This window comes from Heterodontus francisci, chromosome 45 (assembly GCF_036365525.1).
Source record: "Heterodontus francisci isolate sHetFra1 chromosome 45, sHetFra1.hap1, whole genome shotgun sequence".
Classification (NCBI taxonomy): Eukaryota; Metazoa; Chordata; class Chondrichthyes; order Heterodontiformes; family Heterodontidae; genus Heterodontus; species Heterodontus francisci.
Window position 1 is genome coordinate 12,485,538 of NC_090415.1, and position 25,596 is coordinate 12,511,133.

The following is a 25,596-nucleotide window of genomic DNA, read 5'->3' on the forward strand; positions in this document are numbered from 1 at the left end:
CCCACACCAATCTTCGAGCCATACATTTACCTCTATAATCTGATTTGCCCTACACCAATTTGCACATTGCTCTGGTAGCATTCTGGAGAGTATTACCTTTCTGGTTCTGCTTTTTAATTTAGCCCCGAGCTGCTCATAGGCCCTCAGCAGAAGCGGATTCCTTGTCCTACCGATGTGGACCAAGACAGCTGGATCCTTCCCCTCCCACTCCAAGTTACTCTCCAGTCAAGAAGAGATGTCATTAATCTTGGCACCAGGTAGGCAACGCAGCCTTTGGGACTCCCTGTTATTGATGCCAGAGAATGGAATCTATTCCCCTAAATCTGCAATCCCCTATTACTAATCCCTCCACTTGAATAGCGCTCTGAATCATGGTGCTGTGGTCAGTTTGCTCATCCTTCCTGCAGCCTGTGCCCTCGTCCACACAGGGAGCAAGAAGCTCATACCTATTGGATAAGGGTTAAGAGTATGTATATGAATGTGGGCCACATTCTGGACTTTCAGTCTCTGGTCCTGTGTGTGAATGTAGGGTTTATTCAGAATTTGACAGGCTCTGGTACTGAATGTGTGTTTGGAATGCATTCCTTATGTTTCTGTCTCTGGGGGAGTGTGTAAGTGTGGGAGACATTCTGTATCTGCCAGTATCTCTACTGTGCACACAGGATAGACACATTCAATATATGTAAGTTACTGCTCCTGTGTCTGTATATGTGATTCATTCCTGATCTGAGAGGCTCTGGCACCCTGGTTGAGTGCAGGATTCACTCTGCATCTATGTGTCTTTGTGCTGTATGTGAGTTGAGATCCTGCTGTATTCAGGACTAAATATATATTTCAGGCATTGTGTTGTCAACGCTTTGTTTCACACGTTAATGTATCAATATGTGTTTACTTGTGTTTAATTTAAAATATGGATTTGCGATATTTTATTGTTGTAGGTTTTATTCAATTCTTGTTTGTGAGTTGCAGCTTTGTATCCAATTTGTATCTCTGCAAAAGCAATTGTGAATGATGATCTTTCAATTTTAGAACATGACCTGATATGTAATGTCAAATTCCATCTGTTTGTAGAAAATGAATTAATCCTGTGTGTTTTTGTCTGACCCTTAGTGACATGTTTGGACTGGAGTGTAATTTGTAGCTCAGTTTATATTGTGGGGTACGTTATCGGGATTCATTCTGTAGCTTTCAATTCGGTACATTTGTTCAGTTCTACTTAAGATTTGGTAACTGAATTGTAACCAAGGCGACACAATGTATTTAAATCTGATACTGTGTGTTTTTGGACTGTGATTGATATATCTACCAGTCAGTTGCAGTGAAATAGAAACGACTACTATCTCTAATGCTCTGTTTGACTATTGAATTGATAATGTGTCTCTTGGGATCAGTGTGGGTCTGACTACTTCTTTTGTTGGTTACAGTGGAAATGACGACCTGACCATGTCAGTGTGCTTTGTGACTGATACTATACCTACTGTGTATTGGAACGAGCTGGATGCACATTTCCTTCTGTCGAGGAGTCATGCCTTTCCTTCTGGTTCCTTCAACTGTTTGCCTGCAGGAAAAGAAAGGTAACTCTTATACTTGAATAACAGCTGAGTGAGAAGACAGAAAAGTGATCAATGTAATCTTTTCAATAATAATCATTCTGAACAATCACAAAAGGAAAGTCAACAGTACAAGCAGTGTCAGTGTCTGAGTCCACTGCAGTACTGCAGAACTCTGCTTCTACTTGTCAGATATTTGGAGCGGTTTTATAACAATTTTGTGACATTCAGAATCAACCCAAGCCCCGCACTGCTCCATGAATTGGAATACCCGATCGAGTAGTGACATTTGTGTAAGCCAGATTTCTATTTCCATGTCTCATTGTTCAACGGACAACAAGTAAGCACTGTTTAAAAAAGTGTCCTTAATCTTCTCACCTGGTCCCTTCAAATCTGCCGCATCTTTATTGTTCAGACATTTTTTTCTGCTGTTCACTATCTAGTAACAATAAATAGTGAGATACTGGATCTGAACTAGGAACATTCATTACTGAAGAAGGGTCACTGACCTCAAACGTTAACTCTATTTCTCTCTCCAAAGATGCAAACAGACCTGCTGAGTATTTACATGATTTCTTGTTTTTATTTCAGATTTCCAGCATCCGCAGTATTTTGCTTTTTATTATAACATTCATTACTGTTTGGAGAGAGAAATCAGCAATGATTTTCAATAGTGAGTTCATCATATTCTGTCTCTCTCTCCCTGTCCAGACACTGCCTGAGAAAGACCTCTCCCTTCCCCCCCCCGGCTCACTCCATGTTCCAGGACCAGTTCCTGCTCCACAATGTACATTACAAACTGTCCCCCACTCCCGCTGAATGTACCCGGTAATCAATGCTAATCTATCAGCACATCGGCAGACGCGGGCCCAAATCTGTTGTACTGCTGTGAGCAGATACTGTTTGTTCACTTACCCCAGGCTTGTAATGTCTCCATTTGCAGCTGATTTAAACAATCACAGTGAATGGTGCTCAGAGACAGAGCTGGGGGATGGGGTGAGCATGCGCTCTTCTCCGCGTGATGACGTCATATTCGACAGGCCTTTATCGCGCGTAAGCAGATCTCTGCAGCGAGAGCGGGAACAGGCGAGAGGAGCCGGGAGATAAAAGGAGCCGAAGCCAGAGACCAGAAGCAGCAGCGAGAGCCGCTCGGTCCTGTTCTGTGGACCTGCTTGACCAGCAAAAGGTGAAGTGTGATGTCACAGGAGAGCTGCTCAGTGATTGGTGGGTATTTCTTTCTTCCATTTGAGCAGTGGGAGTGGTGAGAGTGCGAGCCAGGGGGCAGCCGGGAAGGTAAGTTTCACTAGAAAGTACTTACCTCGTGATTGGGCGGACGCGGACACGGGGACTGCTGGGTAAGTGAACTTATATATTCAGGCAGTGGTTAAACCTGAAACACTACACGTGTAGTGTCTCCCACCCATCCTCCTCCTCTAACCAAAAAAAAAGGTCTCTTGTGTGGAGGGTTCGGTCAGGTAAGTTTTTTCCTTTATTTTTTTAAATCTCTTTTGTCAATTTAGAGTGGAGGGGATGGAAGCTCAGGCAGTTGCATGCTCCTCTTACAGGATGTGAGAGGTAAGGGTCACCACTTGTTTAATATAGGCAGGCATCAAGATCGGCGCAGGCTTGGAGGGCCGAATGGCCTGTTCCTGTGCTGTACTGTTCTTTGAGGCAGTTCAGAGGAGGTTCACTCGATTGATTCCAGATATGAAAGGTTTGTCTTATGAAGAGAGATTGAGCAGTTTAGGCCTTTGCTCTCTAGTGTTTAGAAGAATGAGGGGAGATCTAATTGAGGGATATATAAGATGATTAAGGGGATTGACAAAGTAGACAGAGAGGATGTTTCCTCATGTGAGGCAATCTAGAACGAGAGGCCATAGTTTCAGAATAAGGCGGAGCAGATTTAAAACAGAGATGAGGAGAAATTACTTCTCTTAAAGGGTCGTCAGACTGTGGAATTCACTACCCCACATTGTGCTGGATGACGGGACGTTGAGTAAAGTTAAGGAGGAGATGGTCAGATTTTCAATTAATAATGGGTTGAAGGGTTATGGAGAACGGGAAGGAAAGTGGAGTTGAGGACGAAATGAGATCAACCATGGTTGTATTGAATGGTGGGGCAGGTTTGAGGGGCTGAATTCTTCCTCCATTTCTCACCATCTCTTGCTCTCTCACTCTCTCCCTCTCACCTATTTTCTCTCAGTCTCTCCATCTCTGTCCAATTGAGTAGATTCTCCCTCCATTTCTCACCATCTCTTGCTCTCTCACTCTCTCCCTCTCACCTATTTTCTCTCAGTCTCCTATGAAACCTAGTCAATACAGTCCTTATTAGAACATTACAGCGCAGTACAGGCCCTTCGGCCCTCCATCTCTCTATCACTCTCTCTCCATTTCTGTCCAATTGAGGAAATTCTTCCTCCATTTCTCACCATCTCTTGCTCTGTCACTCTCTCCCTCTCACCTGTTTTCTCTCAGTCTCTCCATCACTCTCTCTCCATCTCTGTCCAATTGAGGAGATTCTCCCTCCATTTCTCACCATCTCTTGCTCTCTCACTCTCACCTATTTTCTCTCAGTCTCTTATGAAACCTAGTCAATACAGTCCTTATTAGAACATTACAGCGCAGTACAGGCCCTTCGGCCCTCCATCTCTCTATCACTCTCTCTCCATTTCTGTCCAATTGAGGAAATTCTTCCACCATTTCTCACCATCTCTTGCTCTCTCACTCTCACCTATTTTCTCTCAGTCTCTCTATGATTCTTTCAAGCTCAGTTCTTCCTCTCTCTCTCCCCATCACTCTCTCTTTTCTATTTCCCTCTCTATTACTTGCTCGCCAACTGTCTTGCTCTGTCTGCCCATGTTGGGTCCCTTTAAGAGTTTGGGACAGTTCTGGCGGTGCAGGGTCCCTTTAAGAGTCTGGTGCTGACCCCCCCCCTCCCCCACCCCAGGGGGTTCCAAGTCGCCCAAACCGCGGCTGCGCGGAGGCTGGGGGCAGCTTTTGACCCCCTGACCTCCAGACACGTGTGCCGAGGCAGTCAATGGGACCTCAATAACGCCATGGCAGGAGGGCGGGGTCATAAGCCGCCATGTTTGCGTGACGTCACCCGCTGGCCGCATATTTCCGCAAACAGCTGCTGAAAGGGAAAGGAGAAGAAGAAGCGGCTTCATCGGTCGATCTCAATGGAGGAAAGTTGAACGTCTGAGCCGGGGGAGAATATTAAAAAGCGGCGGTTAACGCTCCTGTGCAGATGCGCATGTGCGGAGCCTCCTCCCAGAGTGCAGCGCGGCCTGTACCGCAGAAAGGGGCCGTTCCCAGTCGCGCGGCATTGTGGGAGCCGCAGGACGCCATTGCCCCCTCATTAACTCAGTCAAAATTAACTCATTCCCTCTCAGCTCTCTATCCCTCCTTTTCATATTGCAGGCTGAAATGGGCTTTGTTGGCATTCATTACACCATCCTGGGTGTGATCAGATACTCTGTCCCTTCGTAAACGATTTCCTGTCCCTCCAACAGCTTGTGCTTGTTATTGGCTTTTCTCCTCCTGAAATAGTTGCTGAATTTGTTGGTCTTTTTCTTCTGGCTTCAAAGCTAACCCTCTCTCCCTCTGTCTCTCTCCTAGTGTCAGAGATTGCAGGAGGGGGAGAGAGAGAGGAAGACGGAGAAAGACACAGAGAACAACCCCAGCTTCTCCAATCTATCCACGTAACTGAAGTCCCTCATCCCTGGAACGTTGCTCGTGAATCTTTTATGCATCCTCTCTAAAGCCCCCACATCCTTCCTAAAGTATGGTGTCCAGAATTGGACACAATACTAGATGAGGATGAAGCAGTGTTTTATAAATTTTCATCATAACCTCCTTGCTTTTATACTCTCAGCTTCTATTTCCAAAGCCTGGATCCTAAATGCCTTTTAACCACTTTCTCAACTAGCCCTGCCACCTTCAATTTGTGCACAGACATCCCCAGGTCTCTCTGTTCCTGCACCCACTTCCTTCTCTTCTTCAGTTCTCATAACACAGAGGGACAGGAGGACAGGGAGGTCTAGAAATAAGGAGGGGGAGAGAGAGCAAACAAACAGGAAACACGTATGGGAACACCACCACCTGCAAGTTTCCCTTCCGGTCTCACACCATCCTGACTTGGAACTATATCACTTCACTGTCACTAGGTCAAAATCCTGGACCTCACTTCCTAACAGCACTGTGGGTCTATCTACCCCACATGGACTGCAGCGGTTCAAGAAGGTTCAACGGCAATTTGTGATGGGCAATAAAATACTGGCATAGCCAGTAATGCACACATCCAACAAATGGATAAAAAATAATAACAATTTGGCACCAAGTCACTAAAGGGGAGACCACTGGAGGGACAGAGAGAGAGGCAGAGACAGAGAGAGAAGGAGAAAGACGGAGAGACAGAGAGTGAAAGACAGATGGAGAGACAGAGAGAGATACAGAGATAGAAGGAGAGAGGGAGTGTCAGGGAGGGAAAGACAGATGGAGAGACAGAGAGAGAAGGAGACAGATGGAGTGACGGAGGGAAGGCCAGACGGAGGGTTAGACAGAGAGACAGTGATAGAAGGACAGAGAGGGAGTGTCAGGGAGGGAAAGACAGATGGAGAGTCAGAGAGAGATAGGAGGAGAGAGAGGGAGAGACAGAGAGGGAAAGACAGATGGATAGACAGAGAGAGAGAGGCAGAGATGGAAGGAGAGAGAGGGAGTGTCAGAGAGGGAAAGACAGATGGAGAGAGAGAGAGAGACAGCAGGAGAGAGAGGGAGAGACAGAGAGGGAAAGACAGATGGATAGACAGAGAGAGAGAGGCAGAGATGGAAGGAGAGAGAGGGAGTGTCAGGGAGGGAAAGACAGATGGAGAGAGAGAGAGAGAGAGATAGAAGGAGAGAGAGGGAGAGACAGAGAGGGAAAGACAGATGGAGAGACAGAGAGAGAGAGGCAGAGATGGAAGGAGAGAGAGAGTGACAGGGAGGGAGAGACAGAGATAGAAGGAGAGAGAGGGAGAGGGAAAGACAGATAGAGGGACAGAGAGAGAGACAGAGATAAAAGGAGAGAGATGGAGTGACAAGGAGGGAAGGACAGATGGAGGGATAGAAGGATAGAGAGAGAGACAGAGATAGAAGGAGAGGGAGGGAGTGACAGAGAGGGACAGACAAATGGAGGGACAGAGAGAGAGGCAGAGACAGAGAGAGAAGGAGAGAGATGGAGTGACAGGGAGGGAAAGAGAGATGGAGTGACAGGGAGGGAAGGACAGATGGAGGGATAGAGAGAGAGACAGAGATCGAAGGAGAGAGAGGGAGTGTCAGGAAGGGAAGGACAGATGGAGGGATAGAGGGACAGAGAGAGAGACAGAGATAGAAGGAGAGGGAGGGAGTGACAGAGAGGGAAAGACAAATGGAGGGACAGAGAGAGAGGCAGAGACAATGATAGAAGGAGGAAGACCAATGGAGGGACAGAGAGAGAGACAGAGATAGAAGGAGAGGGAGGGAGTGACAGAGAGGGAAAGACAAATGGAGGGACAGAGAGAGAGGCAGAGACAATGATAGAAGGAGAAAGACCAATGGAGGGTCAGAGAGAGAGACAGAGAGAGTGGCAGAGACAGAGATCAAAGGAGAGAGAGGGAGTGTCAGGAAGGGAAAGACAGATGGAGGGACAGAGAGAGAAGGAGAGAGTGGAAGAGACAGAGAAGGAAAGACAGAAGAAGGGACAGAGAGAGAGAGACAGAGATAGAAGGAGAGGGAGGGAGTGTCAGGGAGGGAAAGACAGATGGAGGGACAGAGAGAAAGAGAGAGGGCTTGACAGAGAGGGAATGACAGATGGAGGGACAGAGATAGAGACAGAGACAGAAGGAGAGAGAGGGAGTGTCAGAGAGGGAAAGACAGATGGAGAGAGAGAGAGAGACAGCAGGAGAGAGAGGGAGAGACAGAGAGGGAAAGACAGATGGAGAGACAGAGAGAGAGAGGCAGAGATGGAACGAGAGTGTGTGAGACAGGGAGGGAAAGACAGATGGATGCACAGAGAGAGAGACACCGATAAAAGGACAGAGATGTAGTGACAGGGAGGGAAGGGCAGATGGAGGGATAGAGAGAGAGACAGAGATAGAAGGAGAGGGAGGGAGTGACAGAGAGGGAAAGACAAATGGAGGGAGAGAGAGACACAGAGAGAGGCAGAGACAATGATAGAAGGAGAAATACCAATGGAGGGACAGAGAGAGAGAGACAGAGAGAAAGGCAGAGACAGAGAGAGAAGGAGAGAGATGGAGTGTCAGGAAGGGAAGGACAGATGGAGGGATAGAGAGAGAGAGTGACAGAGAGAGAGGCAGAGACGGAGATAGAAGGAGAAAGACGGAGAGACAGAGAGGGAAAGACAGATGGAGGGACAGAGAGAGAGACAGAGATAGAGATCGAAGGAGAGAGAGGGAGTGTCAGGAAGGGAAGGACAGATGGAGGGATAGAGGGATAGAGAGAGAGACAGAGATAGAAGGAGAGGGAGGGAGTGACAGAGAGGGAAAGACAAATGGAGGGACAGAGAGAGAGGCAGAGAGAGAGGCAGAGAGAATGATAGAAGGAGAAAGACCAATGGAGGGACAGAGAGAGAGGAGAGAGATGGAGTGATAGTGAGGGAAGGACAGATGGAGGGATACAGAGAGAGAGTGACAGTGAGAGAGGCAGAGACAGAGATAGAAGGAGAAAGACGGAGAGACAGAGAGGGAAAGACAGATGGAGGGACAGAGAGAGAGACAGAGAGAGAAGGAGAGAGTGGAAGAGACAGAGAGGGAAAGACAGAAGAATGGACAGAGAGAGAGAGAGACAGAGAGAGAAGGAGAGAGATGGAGAGACAGGGCGGGAATGACAGATGGAGGCACAGAGTGAGAGAGACAGGGAGTGACAGGGAGGGAAAGACAGTTGGAGGGAGAGAGAGAGAGAGTGGCAGAGATGGAAGGAGAGAGAGGTAGAGACAGAGGGGGAAAGACAGATGGAGGCACAGAGAGAGAGAGACAGGGAGTGACAGGGAGGGAAAGACAGTTGGAGGGAGAGAGAGAGACAGAGATAGAAGGAGAGAGAGGGAGTGTCAGGGAGGGAAAGACAGATGGAGGGACAGAGAGAGAGAGACAGACATAGAAGGAGAGAGAGGGAGAGACAGAGAGGGCAAGACAGATGGAGGGACAGAGAGAGAGAGAGAGAGAGAGAGAGAGAGAGACAGAGACAGAGATAGAAGGAGAGAGAGGAGTGTCAGGCAGGGAAAGACAGATGGAGGGACAGAGAGAGAGAGAGACAGAGAGAAGGAGAGAGACAGTGAGACAGGGAGGGAAAGACAGATGGAGGGGTAGAGAGAGTGCGACAGAGACAGAAAGAGAGAGAGCGTGTGACGGGGGTGAGGGGGGCGTGGGGGGAGAGACTGATGGAGAGACAGAGAGAGAAAGACAGAGAGAGAAGGATAGAGTGGGAGAGACAGAGAGAGAAGGAGACAGATGGAGTGACAGATGGAGTGACAGGGAGGGAAGGACAGATGGAGGGATCGAGGGATAGAGAGAGAGAGACAGAGATAGAAGGACAGAGAGCGTGTGTCAGGGAGGGAAAGACAGATGGAGAGACAGAGACAGAAGGAGAGAGGCAGAGACAGAGAGGGAAAGACAGATGGAGGGACAGAGAGCGACAGAGATAGAAAGAGACAGGGAGTGACAGGGAGGGAAAGACAGATGGAGGGACAGAGAGAGAGAGAGACAGAGATAGAAGGAGAGAGAGGGAGTGTCGGGGAGGGAAAGACAGATGGAGGGACAGAGAGAGAGAGAGGGATTGACAGGGAGGGAGAGAGAGAGGGATTGACAGGGAGAGAGACAGAGTGAGAAGCAGAGAGTGGGAGACACAGAGAGGGAAAGACAGATGGAGAGACAGAGAGAGACACAGAGATAGGAGAGAGAGGGAGAGACAGAGAGGAAAAGACAGATGGAGGGACAGAGTGAGAGACAGAGAGAGAAGGAGACAGATGGAGTGACAGGGAGGGAAAGACAGATGGAGAGACAGAGACAGAGAAGGAGAGAGAGGGAGTGTCAGGAAGGGAAAGACAGATGGAGGGACAAAGTGAGAGACAGAGAGAGAAGGAGAGAAATGGAGTGACAGGGAGGGAAAGACAGATGGAGGAACAGAGAGAGAGACAGAGATAGAAGGACAGAGAGGGAGTGACAGAGAGGGAAGGACAGAGAGAGAGACAGAGAGAGAGACAGAGAGAGAGACAGAGAGAGAGACAGAGAGAGAGACAGAGAGAGAGACAGAGAGAGAGAGGCAGAGAGAGAGGCAGAGAGAGAGGCAGAGAGAGAGGCAGAGAGAGAGGCAGAGAGAGAGGCAGAGACAGAGATAGAAGGAGAGAGGGGGAGTGACAGAGAGGGAAAGGCAGATGGAGGGAGAGAGAGAGAGACATAGAGAGAGGCAGAGACAGAGATAGAAGGAGAAAGACGGAGAGACAGAGAGGGAAAGACAGATGGAGGGACAGAGAGAGAGACAGAGTGAGTGGCAAAGACAGAGATAGAAGGAGAGAGAGGGAGTGTCAGGACGGGAAAGACAGATGGAGGGACAGAGAGAGAAGGAGAGAGATGGAGTGACTCAGAGGGAAGGACAGATGGAGGGACAGAGAGCGAGAGAGAGAGGCAGAGATGTAAGGAGAGAGAGGGTTTGACAGGGAGGGAAAGACAGATGGAGGGACAGAGAGAAAGAGAGAGACAGAGATGGAAGGAGAGAGAGGGAGTGTCAGGAAGGGAAAGACAGATGGAGGGACAGAGAGAAGTAGAGAGACGGAGAGAAGGAGAAAGGGAGTGACAGAGAGGGAAAGAGAAATGGAGAAACCGAAAGAGTGACAGAGAAAGAAGGAGAAAGGGGGAGAGACAGAGAGGGAAAGACAGATGGAGGGACAGAGAGAGAGGCAGAGATGGAACGAGAGAGAGAGTGACAGGGAGGGAAGGACAGATGGAGGGATAGAGAGAGAGACAGAGATAGAAGGAGAGAGAGGGAGTGACAGAGAGACAGAGGGAGAGGCAGAGACAGAGAGAGAAGGAGAGAGTGGGAGAGACAGAGAGGGAAAGACAGAAGAAGGGACAGAGAGAGAGAGAGACAGAGAGAGGAGAGAGACAGTGTGACAGGGAGAGAAGGACAGACGGAGAGACAGAAAGGGAGAGACAGAGTGAGAAGGAGAGAGATGGAGAGACAGGGCGGGAATGACAGATGGAGGCACAGAGTGAGAGAGACAGGGAGGGAAAGACAGTTGGAGGGAGAGAGAGAGAGAGTGGCAGAGATGGAAGGAGAGAGAGGTAGAGACAGAGGGGGAAAGACAGATGGAGGCACAGAGAGAGAGAGACAGGGAGTGACAGGGAGGGAAAGACAGTTGGAGGGAGAGAGAGAGAGAGAGACAGAGATAGAAGGAGAGAGAGGGAGTGTCAGGGAGGGAAAGACAGATGGAGGGACAGAGAGAGAGAGACAGACATAGAAGGAGAGAGAGGGAGAGACAGAGAGGGCAAGACAGATGGAGGGACAGAGAGAGAGAGAGAGACAGAGACAGAGATAGAAGGAGAGAGAGGAGTGTCAGGGAGGGAAAGACAGATGGAGGGACAGAGAGAGAGAGAGACAGAGAGAAGGAGAGAGACGATGAGACAGGGAGGGAAAGACAGCTGGAGGGGTAGAGAGAGTGCGACAGAGACAGAAAGAGAGAGAGCGTGTGACGGGGGTGAGGGGGGCATGTGGGGGAGAGACTGATGGAGAGACAGAGAGAGAAAGACAGAGAGAGAAGGATAGAGTGGGAGAGACAGAGAGAGAAGGAGACAGATGGAGTGACAGGGAGGGAAGGACAGATGGAGGGATAGAGGGATAGAGAGAGAGAGACAGAGATAGAAGGACAGAGAGCGTGTGTCAGGGAGGGAAAGACAGATGGAGGGACAGAGAGAAGTGGAGAGACGGAGAGAAGGAGAAAGGTAGTGACAGAGAGGGAAAGAGAAATGGAGGAACCGAAAGAGTGACAGAGAAAGAAGGAGAAAGGGGGAGAGACAGAGAGGGAAAGACAGATGGAGGGACAGAGAGAGAGAGGCAGAGATGGAACGAGAGAGAGAGTGACAGGGAGGGAAGGACAGATGGATGGATAGAGAGAGAGACAGAGATAGAAGGAGAGAGAGGGAGTGACAGAGAGACAGAGGGAGAGGCAGAGACAGAGAGAGAAGGAGAGAGTGGGAGAGAAACAGAGGCAAAGGAAGTTGGAGAGACAGACAGTGAGAGAAGCAGAGATGGAAGGAGAGAGAGGGAGTGACAAGGAGGGAAAGACAGATGGAAAGACAGAGAGAGAGATTCAGAGAAAGAAGGAGAGAGAGGGAGAGACAGAGAGGGAAAGACAGAGGGAAAGACTGATGGAGAGACAGGGAGAGAGAGAGGCGGGGAGGGAGTGACAGGGAGGGAAAGACAGATGGAATGACAGAGAGAGAGACAGAGACAGAAGGACAGAGAGGGAGAGACAGAGAGGGAAAGACAGATGAAGGGACAGAGAGAGAGACAGAGACAGAAGGACAGAGAGGGAGAGACAGAGAGGGAAAGACAGATGGAGAGACAGAGAGAGAGAGGCAGAGATTGAACGAGAGAGAGAGTGACAGGGAGGGAAAAACAGATGGAGAGACAGAGAGGGAGAGACAGAGAGAGAGATAAAAGGAGAGAGATGGAGTGACAGGGAGGGAAGGACAGATGGATGGATGGATAGAGAGAGAGAGAGAGTGAGAGTGAGAGAAAAGGAGAGAGTGGGAAAGACAGAGAGGGAAAGGAAGTTGGAGAGACAGAGAGAGAGAGAGACAGAGAGAGAGGGAGTATCAGGGAGGACAAGACAGTTGGACAGACAGAGAGAAAGAGAGATAGGAGAGAGAGGGAGAGACAGAGAGGGAAAGACAAATGGAGGGAGAGAGAGAGAGACAGAGAGAGTGGCAGAGAGGGATAGAAGGAGAGAGAGGGAGTGTCAGGAAGGGAAAGACGGATAGACGGACAGAGTGAGAGACAGAGAGAGAAGGAGAGAGATGGAGTGACAGGGAGGGAAGGACAGATGGAGGGATGGAGGGATAGAGAGAGACAGAGAGAGAGAGAGACAGAGAGAGGCAGAGTCAGAGAGACAGACAGCGAAAGGCAGTTGGAGTGACAGAGAGCGAGTATCCAAGTGTGGGAGACATTCTGTATCTGCCAGTATCTCTACTGTGCACACAGGATAGACACATTCAATATATGTAAGTTAATGATACTGTGTCTGTATATTTGATTCATTCTTGATCTGTGAGGCTCTGGCACCCTGGTTGACTGTAGGATTCACTCTGCATCTATGTGTCTTTGTGCTGTATGTGAGTTGAGATCCTGCTGTATTCAGGACTTAATATATATTTCAGGCATTGTGTTGTCAATGCTTTGTTTAACTCATTAATGTATCAATATGTGTTTACTTGTGTTTAATTTAAAATAAGGATTAACAATATTTTATTGCTGTAGGTTTTATTCAACTCTTGTTTGTGAGTTGCAGCTTGGTATCCAATTTGTAGCTCTGCAAAAGCAATTGTGAATGACGATCTTTCAAATTTAGAGCATGACCTGATTTGGGGCAGCACAGTGGCGCAGTGGTTAGCACCGCAGCCTCACAGCTCCAGCGACCCGGGTTCAATTCTGGGTACTGCCTGTGTGGAGCTTGCAAGTTCTCCCTGTGTCTGTGTGGGTTTCCTCCGGGTGCTCCGGTTTCCTCCCACATGCCAAAGACTTGCTGGTTGCCAGGTTAATTGGCCTTTATAAATTGCCCCTAGTATAGGTAGGTGGTAGGGAAATATAGGGACAGGTGGGGATGTGGTAGTAATGTAGGATTAGTGAAAAATAGGTGGTTGATGGTCGGCACAGACTCGGTGGGCCGAAGGGCCTGTTTCAGTGCTGTATCTCTAACTAACTAACTATGTAATGTCAAATTCCATCGGTTTGTAGAGAATGAATTAATCGTGTATGTTGTTGTCTGATCCTTAGTGACATGTTTGGACTGCTGTGTAATTTGTATCTCAGTTTATATTGTGGGGTGTGTTGTTGGGATTCATTCTGTAGCTTTCAATCAGGTACATTTTGTCTGTTCTGTTTAAGATTTGATATTTGAATTGCAGCCAAGGTGACACAGTGTATTTAAATCTGATAATGTGTATGTTTTTGAACTGTGAATCATGTATCTACCAGTCAGTTGGAGTGAAATAGAAACAACTCCTATCTCTACTGCTCTATTTGACTATTGGATTGATAGTGTGTCTCTCGACCTTGGAATCAGTGTGGATCTGACTACTTCTTTTGTTTGTTACAGTGGAAATGACGACCTGACCATGTCACTGTGCTTTGTGACTGATACTGTACCTACTGTGTATTGGAACGAGCTGGATGCACGTTTCCTTCTGTCGAGGAAACACGACTTTCATTCTGATTCCTTCAAGTCTTTGCCTGCAGGAAAAGAAAGGCAACTCTTATACTTGAATAACAGCTGAGTGAGAAGACAGAAAAGTGATCAAAGTAATCTTTTCAACAATAATCATTCTGAACAATCACAAAAGGAAAGTTAACAACACAAGTAGTGTCAGTGTCTGAGTCCACTGCAGTACTGCAGAACTCTGCTTCTACTTGCCAGATATTTGGAGTGGTTTTATAACAATTTTGTGACATTCAAAAACACCCCAAGCCCCGCACTGCTCCATGAATTGGAATACCCGATCGAGTAGTGACATTTGTGTAAGCCAGATTTCTATTTCCATGTTCCATTGTTCAACGGACAACAAGTAAGCACTGTTTAAAAAAGTGTCTTTAATTTTCTCACCTGGTCCCTTCAAATCTGCCGCATCTTTATTGTTCAGACATTTTTTTCTGCTGTTCAATATCCAATAACAATAAATAGTGAGATACTGGATCTGAACCAGGAACATTCATTACTGAAGAAGGGTCACTGACCTGAAACGTTAACTCTGCTTCTCTCTCCACAGATGCAGCCAGACCTGCTGAGTATTTACATGATTTCTTGTTTTTATTTCAGATTTCCAGCATCCGCAGTATTTTGCTTTTTATTATAACATTCATTACTGTTTGGAGAGAGAAATCAGCAATGATTTTCAATAGTGAGTTCATCATATTCTGTCTCTCTCTCCCTGTCCAGACACTGCCTGAGAAAGACCTCTCCCTTCCCCCCCGGCTCACTCCATGTTCCAGGACCAGTTCCTGCTCCACAATGTACATTACAAACTGTCCCCCACTCCCGCTGAATGGACCCGGTAATCAATGCTAATCTATCAGCACATCGGCAGACACGGGCCCAAATCTGTTGTACTGCTGTGAGCAGATACTGTTTGTTCACTTACCCCAGGCTTGTAATGTCTCCATTTGCAGCTGATTTAAACAATCGTCCGCTCACTCAGTGAATGACGCTCAGAGGCAGTGCTGGGGGAAGGGGTGCGCATGCGCCCATCTCATTTTGACGTCCAATTAGACTGGCCTATATCGCGCGTGCGCAGATCTCTGCAGCAATTCAGCATTCAAAATTCAATGGGAACTTTCCCCATTTCACATTCATCAATGTCCGATTTGAAAAGCCGAACATGGGGTTAGGGTGGAGGGAGGGAGGGAGGGGAGGTGTGGGGCAACATGTAACATATAAAACTGGCAGCTAGTCCAATGTAGATGTTCAAATTGTGATCTGTCTCTGCAGAGTGTTTGTTATTATTGAGCCTCTCCTCTCAAAACAATCCGACAGAAACATGGGAAGACTGAGGGATCCGGTGTGTTTGCTGGGACTTTGCAGAGTTAATTTCAGCCAGTAAAATGTTGTTTTACCCGGGTAAAACCCGAGGTCAATGAGAGTAATGTCGGAGGGCGCTCTTCATAGTTTTATTCTAAACAAGAGACACAGGCACGGAAGTACCGCGATTACACCGGACACACAATTACAGTGACAATAGAGTTCCAGCTCCCGGTTGTTAAATGTCCTCATGTTGACAGTCTTTGCTATGATTCTCAGGGGTTAGTTCCCGATGCCTAGGTCTGTATCCCTTAAACACTCTGAGCCAGGAGATCCTCGCAGTCCCTGTTGAAATATTGATGGACAGGAATATTTCCAATCTTTGGCCGAGTCGATCATAACCTGCTGTTCAATCATAGTCTTAGTCAAAGAATTAATGAGACATTCTGTTCACTACTCAGGCCTTGAACTCGGCTTGAGCAGACCAAAAACTGAAAGGTTCAGCACTTTTGCAGATAGAGCAGGTAAAGCTGGATCGAGGGACTCAGGGTGAATCCTGCACACACAGGATAGAAGCAGTGACAGGTACTCAGGGAGGGGAACTGGTGTCGTTTCTGTTGCCTATGTGTGTTCAGACCATCAGTATTAGTCTCTCACTTAGTCTGAACAGGTGCCTCCAAGAACCTGCAAATGCAGAATCCGGAAGCAGCTGTTTTGCTCAGAAATTGGTCGTAGCAGGAGAACCCATGTCTGAGTGTGGAAACATTTTAGATATGTCCTCAAATCATCTCTCATTTGGGAAGATAGTTTACAGTTCAAGGAAATTTGTTGGTAACATGTGAAGTCGAGGCTCGAAGGCAGCATCCATACCTCCAAACGGGTCATTTACCTGAACCCTTCTAACACCACCTAACCCTCATGTGGCAGAGTCTGCAGATCATGCATTGGATTTATCAGCTATTTCAGAACCCATCAAACTGGAGTGTAAAAAGTCATCCATAATCGCAGGGGACTGCCTGAGATGGAGGAGAATAAATAGGTCAATATGACCATCATCAATAATAATAAAGTGCAGAGGGAGGAGATCGAGAGGAGGGAGATAGAATAGAGAGGGGATGTGGTGACAGAAAATGTCCTGTGATTATTGGCCAAAATAGACCTACAAGGTACAAACTCAAGTTCTGTGATCAAGTCTGAGAGTTTATTAGTCTTAACTAAGATAGATAAAGTGAATGTTTAACAACAGCAATAGGTTTGCAGCATCACTCAGCACCGGTTCTTGCTTCTGTGCTTGCTGGGGCGTGGACTTCTCTCTTTCTGCTTCCCTTGCTGTTTTCTTGACCATACTCTATCTTCTCCTTCTAAGTGTGATAATGATGTTCCGTGGACCCCTCTCTAAGTGCCGACAATGTCCCGTCACACCCTTTCTTTTACCCTTCTTTGGGTGCAAGGATGTCACCATATTAGCTTTGAATTGTTTGACGTATCCTAATTGGACCAGGTTGACATCATTGTTTGACCCTAGTTAGTTAATGGTTCAATCTACACACATTACAGATACTTCCTGTTCCTTTCTATTTTAACAAGGATACTAAAGGTCACATTCTCGCTGATAGAAGCCATTTTGAGTTTGCAATTCTACAGTGTCCTATTTATCTCATCTCACCCCCTGTAAGGATGCTGTGGTCTTCAACCTATCTCTCCCATTGTTCTTACAGAGAGGTTTTAACGGACTATAGCCTTGTAATGTCATTTCATAATGAAGCAAGCATTAGCTCAAACAGACTGTAATATATTGATGTACATAGCATACAATTAGTCCTATTATTGTAGCTGTCCTTATTATTCACAAAGGCAAAATATGTCATGATCGATCACCCCCACATTGTGGGCCCCCTCCTGCTGCAGGACTTTTCCTTTTTGTCGTGACTGAGTGCGTCATCCACACAGACACATCTCTCAACATGGCATTTTGACATATTCCTGTGAAGATGACCGTCACTGCTTTGCCATCCAGCCTTGACATAGCAGTTCTTGCATAAATGTAAGCCATGGAAATGCTCTAACCTTTACACAGAGTATAGCAGTGTTCAGGTGATACAGAAAATCCAGTGAATTGGGCAGAGACAATCAGTTGATCTCTCAAAGTATCTTAGTTTTATGCTCCTATCTATACTATCTAATACACAACTATTCTTTTGCACCTGAAAAGCTTGGATAGATGACTCTGGATTGTGTTATGTAAGTAAAGGGTTGTTCTCCTTAGAGAAATGGAGATGGAGAGGAGGTTTGACAGAGGTGTGCGTAAGTTAGACAAGGAGAACCTGCTCCCATTAGCTGATGGTACAAGGACTAGGAGACACAGACTGATGGTTTCTGGCAAGAGATGGAAGGGAATGTGATGAAGTACTTTTTCTGTTTTACCTGCTGGAACTCGCTGTCCACAAGTGTGGTGGAAGGGGAGACAATCAATGATTTCAATAAGAAACTGGATAAACACTTGAAGGAAACAAACTTGCTGCAGGGCGATGCTGATCAAGCAAGGAAGTGCATCTGATTGGATGTTGAGAATATTTTGTAAGCTTTCTTTCTGAATTTGCATTGACATTTTTAAGCTGCAAAATTCCACAGCACACTTGACCATCAACTTTAAGTGAGAAGAACATGGATGTTGAGAATATTTGTCGAATACAATTTAGTCATAGCTTTTCATTTGTCACATTCGTTGGCAAGGTTGCAGAAATATATTTGACCGCGAGTGGGCATTGCAATGACCGGGAATCTAATCTGGGTCAATTGTTTGGAAGGCAGATTTACTCACCACTATACCAGCATCGCTGGCATACATGTAGCTCGTCATTTATACAGTATACACACCAGAGCTCATTGGAACTCAAATGTCATTTCAACCATTTCAATCTGCACTTTAACACCACGTTCATGTTCCCATTGGAGGATAGAATCATGGAATGGTTACATCATCTCCAAGAAACCGACAAAAGTCTAACAGGACTGGACAGACTAGATGTAGGAAGGATGTTCCTGATGGCGGGGGAGTCCAGGACCAGGGGTGACAGTCTAAAGATAAGGGGTAAGACATTTAGGACTGAGGAAGTGACAAAGTTGATTGATGAGGGAAGGGCTGTCGATGTCATATACATGGACTTCAGTAAGGCGTTTGATAAGGTTCCCCATGGCAGGCTGATGGAGAAAGTGAAGGCGCTTGGGGTCCAAGGTGTACTAGCTAGATGGATAAAGAACTGGCTGGGCAACAGGAGACAGAGAGTAGCAGTAGAGGGGAGTTTCTCAAAATGGAGACGTGTGACCAGTGGTGTTCCACAGGGATCCGTGCTGGGACCACTGTTGTTTGTGATATACATTAATGATTTGGAGGAAAGTATAGGTGGACTGATTAGCAAGTTTGCAGACGACACTAAGATTGGTGGAGCAGCAGATAGTGAAGGGGACTGTCAGAGAATGCAGCAGAATATAGATATATTAGAGAGTTGGGCAGAGAAATGGCAGATGGAGTTCAATCAGGGCAAATGCGAGGTGATGCATTTTGGAAGATCCAATTCAAGAGTGAACTATACAGTAAATGGAAAAGTCCTGGGGAAAATTGATGTCCAGAGAGATTTGGGTGTTCAGGTCCACTGTTCCCTGAAGGTGGCAACGCAGGTAAATAGTGTGGTCAAGAAGGCATACGGCATGCTTTCCTTCATCGGACGTGGCATTGAGTACAAGAGTTGGCAGGTCATGTTACAGTTGTATAGGACTTTGGTTCGGCCACATTTGGAATACTGCGTACAGTTCTGGTCGCCACATTATCAAAAGGATGTGGATGCTTTGGAGAGGGTGCAGAGGAGGTTCACCAGGATGTTGCCTGGTATGGAGGGCGCTAGCTATGAAGAGAGGTTGAGTAGATTAGGATTATTTTCATTAGAAAGACGGAGGTTGAGGGGGGACCTGATTGAGGTGTACAAAATCATGAGAGGTATAGACAGGGTGGACAGCAAGAGGCTTTTTCCCAGAGTGGGGGTTTCAATTACGAGAGGACACGAGTTCAAAGTGAAAGGGGAAATGTTTAGGGGGGATATGCGTGGAAAGTTCTTTACGCAGAGGGTGGTGGGCACCTGGAACTCGTTGCCAGCGGAGGTGGTAGACGCGGGCACGATGGAGTCTTTTAAGATGTATCTAGACAGATACATGAATGGGCAGGAAGAAAAGAGATACAGAACCTTAGAAAATAGGCGACATGTTTAGAGAGAGGATCTGGATCGGCGCAGGCTTGGAGGGCCGAAGGGCCTGTTCCTGTGCTGTAATTATCTTTGTTCTTTGTTCTTTGAGATGAGGAGGGATTTCTTCACCCAGGGAGTGGTGAACCTGTGGAATTCTCCACCACAGAAAAGAGTTGAGGCCAAATCATTAAATAAATTCATAAAAGAGTTTGTACTACTGGATTCGGGCCTTTAGATGCTCATCAGATGAAATGCATTTTAATTTCCTCTTATAGTTGTAAGGCTTTTTTTTTTAAAACAGTACTACCTTTTAGGGCCACACAGTGATGAACACCGCAAACTCACAGCTCCAGCGACCCGGGTTCAGTTCTGGGTACTGCCTGTGCGGAGTTTGTAAGTTCTCCCTGTGACGTGGGTTTCCGCCAGGTGCTCCGGTTTGCTCCCACAGCCAAACACTTGCAGGTTGATAGGTAAATTGGCCATTGTAAATTGCCCCTAGTGCAGGTAGGAGAATTGAGGGAAGATAGGAATGTGGTTGGGACTATGGGATTAATGTAGGAATAGTATGAATGGGTGGTTGATGATCGGCACAGACTCGGTGGGCCGAAGGGCCTGTTTCAGTGCTGTATCTCTCTCTGACTCGATGGACTACTAAAGCGTGTCTTTAGTTCTAAAATGATCGCCGCTTATTTCAAAAGGGATCAAGGAAGACGCGGACAAAGCGCGAACAAGGTACTGAGTTTGGATGATCAACCATGATCGTATTGACTGGCGGTACAGGCTCGAAGGGCCGAATGGCTTACTCCTGCTCCTATCTTTCTATGTTTGTATTAAGTTAGTTATTCGGCCCGTCGTGTCGCGGCCGGCTCTCTGCAAGACCAGCTCACCTCCTCCCACCGACCCGCCTTTTCTCCATTGCTCTGCAGTTTTGTTTTATTCTTGATATAATTATCCAATTCTGTTTTCAGGGTCTCGATTGAATCTGCCCCCAACACACTCGATGTTATTCCTCTCCAATTTCAGATATTTCTGAAGGAATGGGAATATTCTTGCATGACTCACTTTTAGCCAGTAGATGGCATCAGTCTACAATCATTTGGATCTTGTGATTTGTGTACACACATACCGACCGCAATGGGTCTGCTGCTGCCCGGGGAGTTCTCCAAGCACGCCGCCTTGGCAGGGACAAAAACACTGACGAATTATCCCAGTTCCTTGTAGATCTCCACAATGTACAGAAATAAAACACGAAACGCAACATCTCTTTTAAAATCCGCCGACAGCTTCTTTGAAACAACTGCCCTGAAAAATAAACTAACCCTGCCCGGAACTGAGTTTGGCATCAGATAACACAACGACTCTTCTAAGAGACATCTAATTGGCAAAAGATAGAGCGGTTATCTCTTGTTGATTCCAGCACATAAACTTCTCAGAAGGATTTGACCACCCGCTTTACTGTCCACTTATAACTCTCGAAGCAGAGTGGCCCAGATTCCTTTGTCTCCATATTGTAGCTGGGAATTTCAGGACCTTGCAGTTCACAGTGAGAGCATTGTATACAAGTCATTTTATCAGAGTAGCTCATTTTAGAACTCAAGACACGCCTTCGTGGTATATAAACGGGAGAACTGTAAAATAGCCTTACAAATATGGCAAGAGAAAATTAAAATGCATTCCATCTGATGAGCAGATAAATGCTTGACTCCAGTACAATTCATACCAACACAAAATAACGCGAACAGTATAACATTACCGTCTCTCAGACAGTAACCAGCCCTTTCACAGATAAAGTGGGTGGCTCTGAAAAGAGCCTTTGGATTGTCAAATTCAGGTCTGGCAGCTTCACTTGCCCTTCGTGCTCGGAGCGCTGGTTTTCTTGGGCAGCAGCACGGCCTGGATATTAGGCAGCACACCGCCTTGTGCGATGGTCACCCCTCCCAGCAGCCTGTTGAGCTCCTCGTCGTTGCGGACGGCCAGCTGCAGGTGTCTGGGGATGATACGGGTCTTCTTGTTGTCCCGGGCCGCGTTGCCGGCCAGCTCGAGGATTTCAGCTGTCAGATACTCGAGCACAGCAGCCAGATAGACCGGGGCTCCGGCACCCACCCGCTCAGCATAGTTCCCCTTTTTAAGGAACCTGTGAACACGGCCCACCGGGAACTGCAGTCCAGCTCGGGAGGAGCGGGACTTGGCCTTGGACCGAGCTTTACCACTGGTCTTCCCTCTTCCAGACATTTCCACAATCTCACAAGCACTTTCACGAAGAATGTTGAGATCCGCCCACATTCCTCCTCCTTGTACCTTCTGGAGGAATGGAGTGGTGGGCACTGCTGATTGGTCACTCTGCTCTGTGCTCTTCATGTAACCAATCGGAGAGCTGCTGAATTCACCAATCAGGAGACGCCAAGGAGATGAGGGCGGAAAATAACGGCGCCAAATTGTCAGACTGCAACCGATTTTTCAAATTTGAAAAGCCCGCCAATATATTGGGGCGACTTCAATATAGAATATCACATTTATAGTTCTTTTTTTACGGTTAAATAAATAAAACCTTTTTCATATTGTGTTATTCTACATTTGGTAACAAGTTCCAGATTGGCTTTTACATTCTGACATCTATTCGGGTTTACTCTCTGTCCTTTTTGAAACCAGCGGGCAGAAAGTCTCTTTCACAACATTCTCCAACCGGGCACATTTCATGTCAATTTTCATAATAATACCGCATCACTGATGAACGATTGTTTGTTATTCGTGGGAGACAACAGCGGAGTGTAGATTTTCAGTGTCAGGTGTCAGCGTGTGAGACGGAGGGTTCCGACACCACCCGGGGGTTCTAGATAATGTAATTATTAATTTTTGAGGTCAAACTTGAACGAGGGAAATTAGTGACTGCGAACTGATGTATGTGCGTTAAATCAGCTTTTATTGTGGAAATACAGAAAAGGGGCCGAATATGAACACGTCCGAGAACAAACCTCACAAATGGTCAGTGGTCAGTAATTTATGTACGGGACATTATTAGTTAGAGACAGAAAGATCGCACGGGCAGTGAAACTGCATTAACCAGAATCTATGGGAGTAAAACAGAGATCACAAAGGCAAGGACACTTGATATATAAATCAATATAAGTCGATACTATACAGATAATGTTGTAGCTTTTTCAGAGAAGTTGTGGGTGGCTCTTAAAAGAGCCTTTTTGTGTTTTGGGTGTGTTTCAGTCCATTGCGGATATTTACTTGGAGCTGGTGTACTTGGTGACCGCCTTTGTACCTTCCGACACGGCGTGTTTGGCCAGCTCCCCGGGCAGCAGCAGGCGCACGGCGGTCTGGATCTCCCGGGAGCTGATGGTGCTGCGTTTGTTGTAATGGGCCAGGCGGGAAGCCTCACCCGCGATTCGCTCGAAAATATCATTCACAAACGAATTCATGATGCTCATGGCCTTGGAGGAGATGCCGGTGTCAGGGTGAACCTGCTTCATCACTTTGTACACGTAGATGGAGTAACTTTCTTTCCTGGATCTTCTCCGTTTCTTGCTGCCCTTCACTGGCGCCTTCTTCAAAACTTTCTTGGCGCCCTTCTTGGCAGGTGCTGCAGTTTTCTTCTCGTCAACCATGATCACGATCAACTTCAGACACAGAATAACAGAAATTTCGCTCCAAGCTCGCATTTTATGGACATCCCCAGAACCCTATGCTAATGAAGGATGGGAGAAGGCCATGTTCATGATTGGCTGCTTTACAATGATGTCACTGCCTGATGTTCTGTATCTATCTGATTGGGTATCTAAAGTAACCAATCACATTTTGTGCTTCTCACAGACACAAACTGTCGCAGGAGTCAAATCGTCCAAACCCCTTTGCCGGCCCTTATCCATCTACATCAGTGACTTTCTGAGTCCCTCTTCCTCATCAACCATTTCTATTTTGCTAGTACGAACTCGTCTCTTTTTTCACTCTCCGTATAATTTCTCTATAGTTCCCTTCCTTATCAGGATGTTGCGCCCCTCTGCACTTCCGTCCATCAAGAGGACCGAATCGTCCAGTTTAGTGGGGGTCAGAGTGGGGCAAATGCGAGCATTGAAGTGCAAGTCCTTATCTCCATGTAGCGTGCCAAATAAGGTTGGTCAGCTGCAGTCACAAGTAACCACATGAAAGATTTATATGACAGCGCTTCTGATATGTCTTCCTTTTTCCTCAACCGAGGATACCCATGTCCTCACTTTCCACCCCATCAGCCTCCACATCCAAAGAATCATCCTCCGCCATTTCTGCCACCTCCAGCGAGATGCCACTACCAAATACATCTTCCCCTCCCTTCCCCTGTCAGCATTCCGAAGGGATCATTCCCTCTGCGACACCCTGGTCCACTCCTGCATTACTCCCACCACCTTGTCCCCTTCCCACGGCACCTTCCCCTGCAATCGCAGGAGGTGTAATACCTGCCCCTTTACCTCCTCTCTCCTCACAATCCCAGGCCCCAAACACTCCTTTCGAGTGAAGCAGCGATTTACTTGTACTTCTTTCAATTTAGTATACTGTATTCGCTGCTCACAAAGTGGTCTCCGCTACATTGGGGAGACCAAACGCATACTGGGTGACCGCTTTGGACAACACTTCTGCTCAGTCTGAAAGCATGACCCCGAGCTTCTGGTTGCTTGTCATTTCAACACTCCCCCCTGCTCTCATGCTCATATCTCTGTCCTGGGATTGCTGTAGTGTTCCAGGGAACATCAACGCAAGCTCGAGGAACAGCATCTCATTTACTGATTAGGCACAATACAGCCTGCCAGACTGAGTATTGAGTTCAATAATTTCAGAGCATGACTGGCCCCCCATTTTACTTTTATTTTTAGTTATTCTATCTTATTTATATTTATTTTTCTGTTTATTTTATTTTATATCATCTTAGTTGGTACAGTTTGCTTACCCACTTTTTTTTCCATGTTGTACTTGTGCCTATTCAAATTTCATCCATTAACACCCTATCTGTACTAATGCTTTGTCTTTCAACACACCATTAACATAATGTTTGCCTTTGCTCCATGACCTTCTGGTCAGCTATTCTGTGACGTTGTCCTTTCTGCACCTTCTCCTTTGTTTTCTCATGCCCCACCCCCGCTTTACTTGCTTAAAACATTTCACATTTCTAATATTTACCAGTTCTGAAGAAGGGCCACTGACCTGAAACGTAAACTCTGCTTCTCTCTCCACAGATGCTGCCAAACCAGCTGAGTTTATACAGCATTTCTTGTTATTATGAAAGATTGAGATCGTGACCATTACATATTTCTGGCTGAAACTAGGCGAGGCAAGGGAACTTATTATTACTGGCGACAAATATTCAGGAAAGATAGGTCTGAAAAATATGGAGGGTTGTGCAGTGGAAGGAATTGATCAAATATAATATGATAACACTGGCAGGGATGATGTTTCTGAGGTGTTAACAAAAGAATCTATTTGGTCATATATGCGGAATATGGCAGGAGGAAATGCATGGACATTCTGGGTCGCGAAATATTTGTCCTTCCCTGCAGGACATGTGAGTGTGGGATTCATTCTGTGCCCATCAGTATGTGATATTTACCCGTGGCTTTTACTCCATATCTGTCAATCTATGGTCAATGATTTGGTGATTTCATTCAATAATTTGAATCTTCAATAGGTGATTGTTTTTTTTTAATTCTCCGTAACATTCAGTTTCTAAATGGGTGATGATGGGTTTTGTTCTGTGAGCGTGGGTTTTGTTATGTATCTGTTAATATCTGATTTTGGAGTCTGGGCATTTCTCTATCTGTCAATTTCTGAATTGTGAATTTGGATTTTAATCTGCACCTGTCAGTTTCTGGTATGAAAGGTTGTTTGATTTTGTCTCTGTACCTGTTAGTAAGTGGCATTTTTGTGTAGCTTTACACTGCACATGTTAATTGATGACACGTCAGCGTTGTTTTCACTCAACATGTCAGTCTCTGGTTTGGAGACCTCACCTGTGTTCTGTATCCATCAGATGTCTACATATGAGGGTGGGTTTTAACCCGTTTCTTTCAATCTGTTG

At 46.6% G+C, this 25,596-nt stretch overlaps 1 protein-coding gene across 1 annotated transcript; it reads right to left on the reverse strand.

Moving 5' to 3' along the window:
- Positions 1–22,496: 22,496 nt before the first annotated feature.
- On the reverse strand, positions 22,497–23,164 carry LOC137356118 (histone H2B 7-like). Its single transcript, XM_068021915.1, has one exon. It carries the CDS (start codon positions 23,156–23,158, stop codon positions 22,778–22,780), a length of 381 nt encoding a protein of 126 aa, XP_067878016.1. The 5' UTR covers positions 23,159–23,164; the 3' UTR covers positions 22,497–22,777.
- Positions 23,165–25,596: the final 2,432 nt, after the last annotated feature.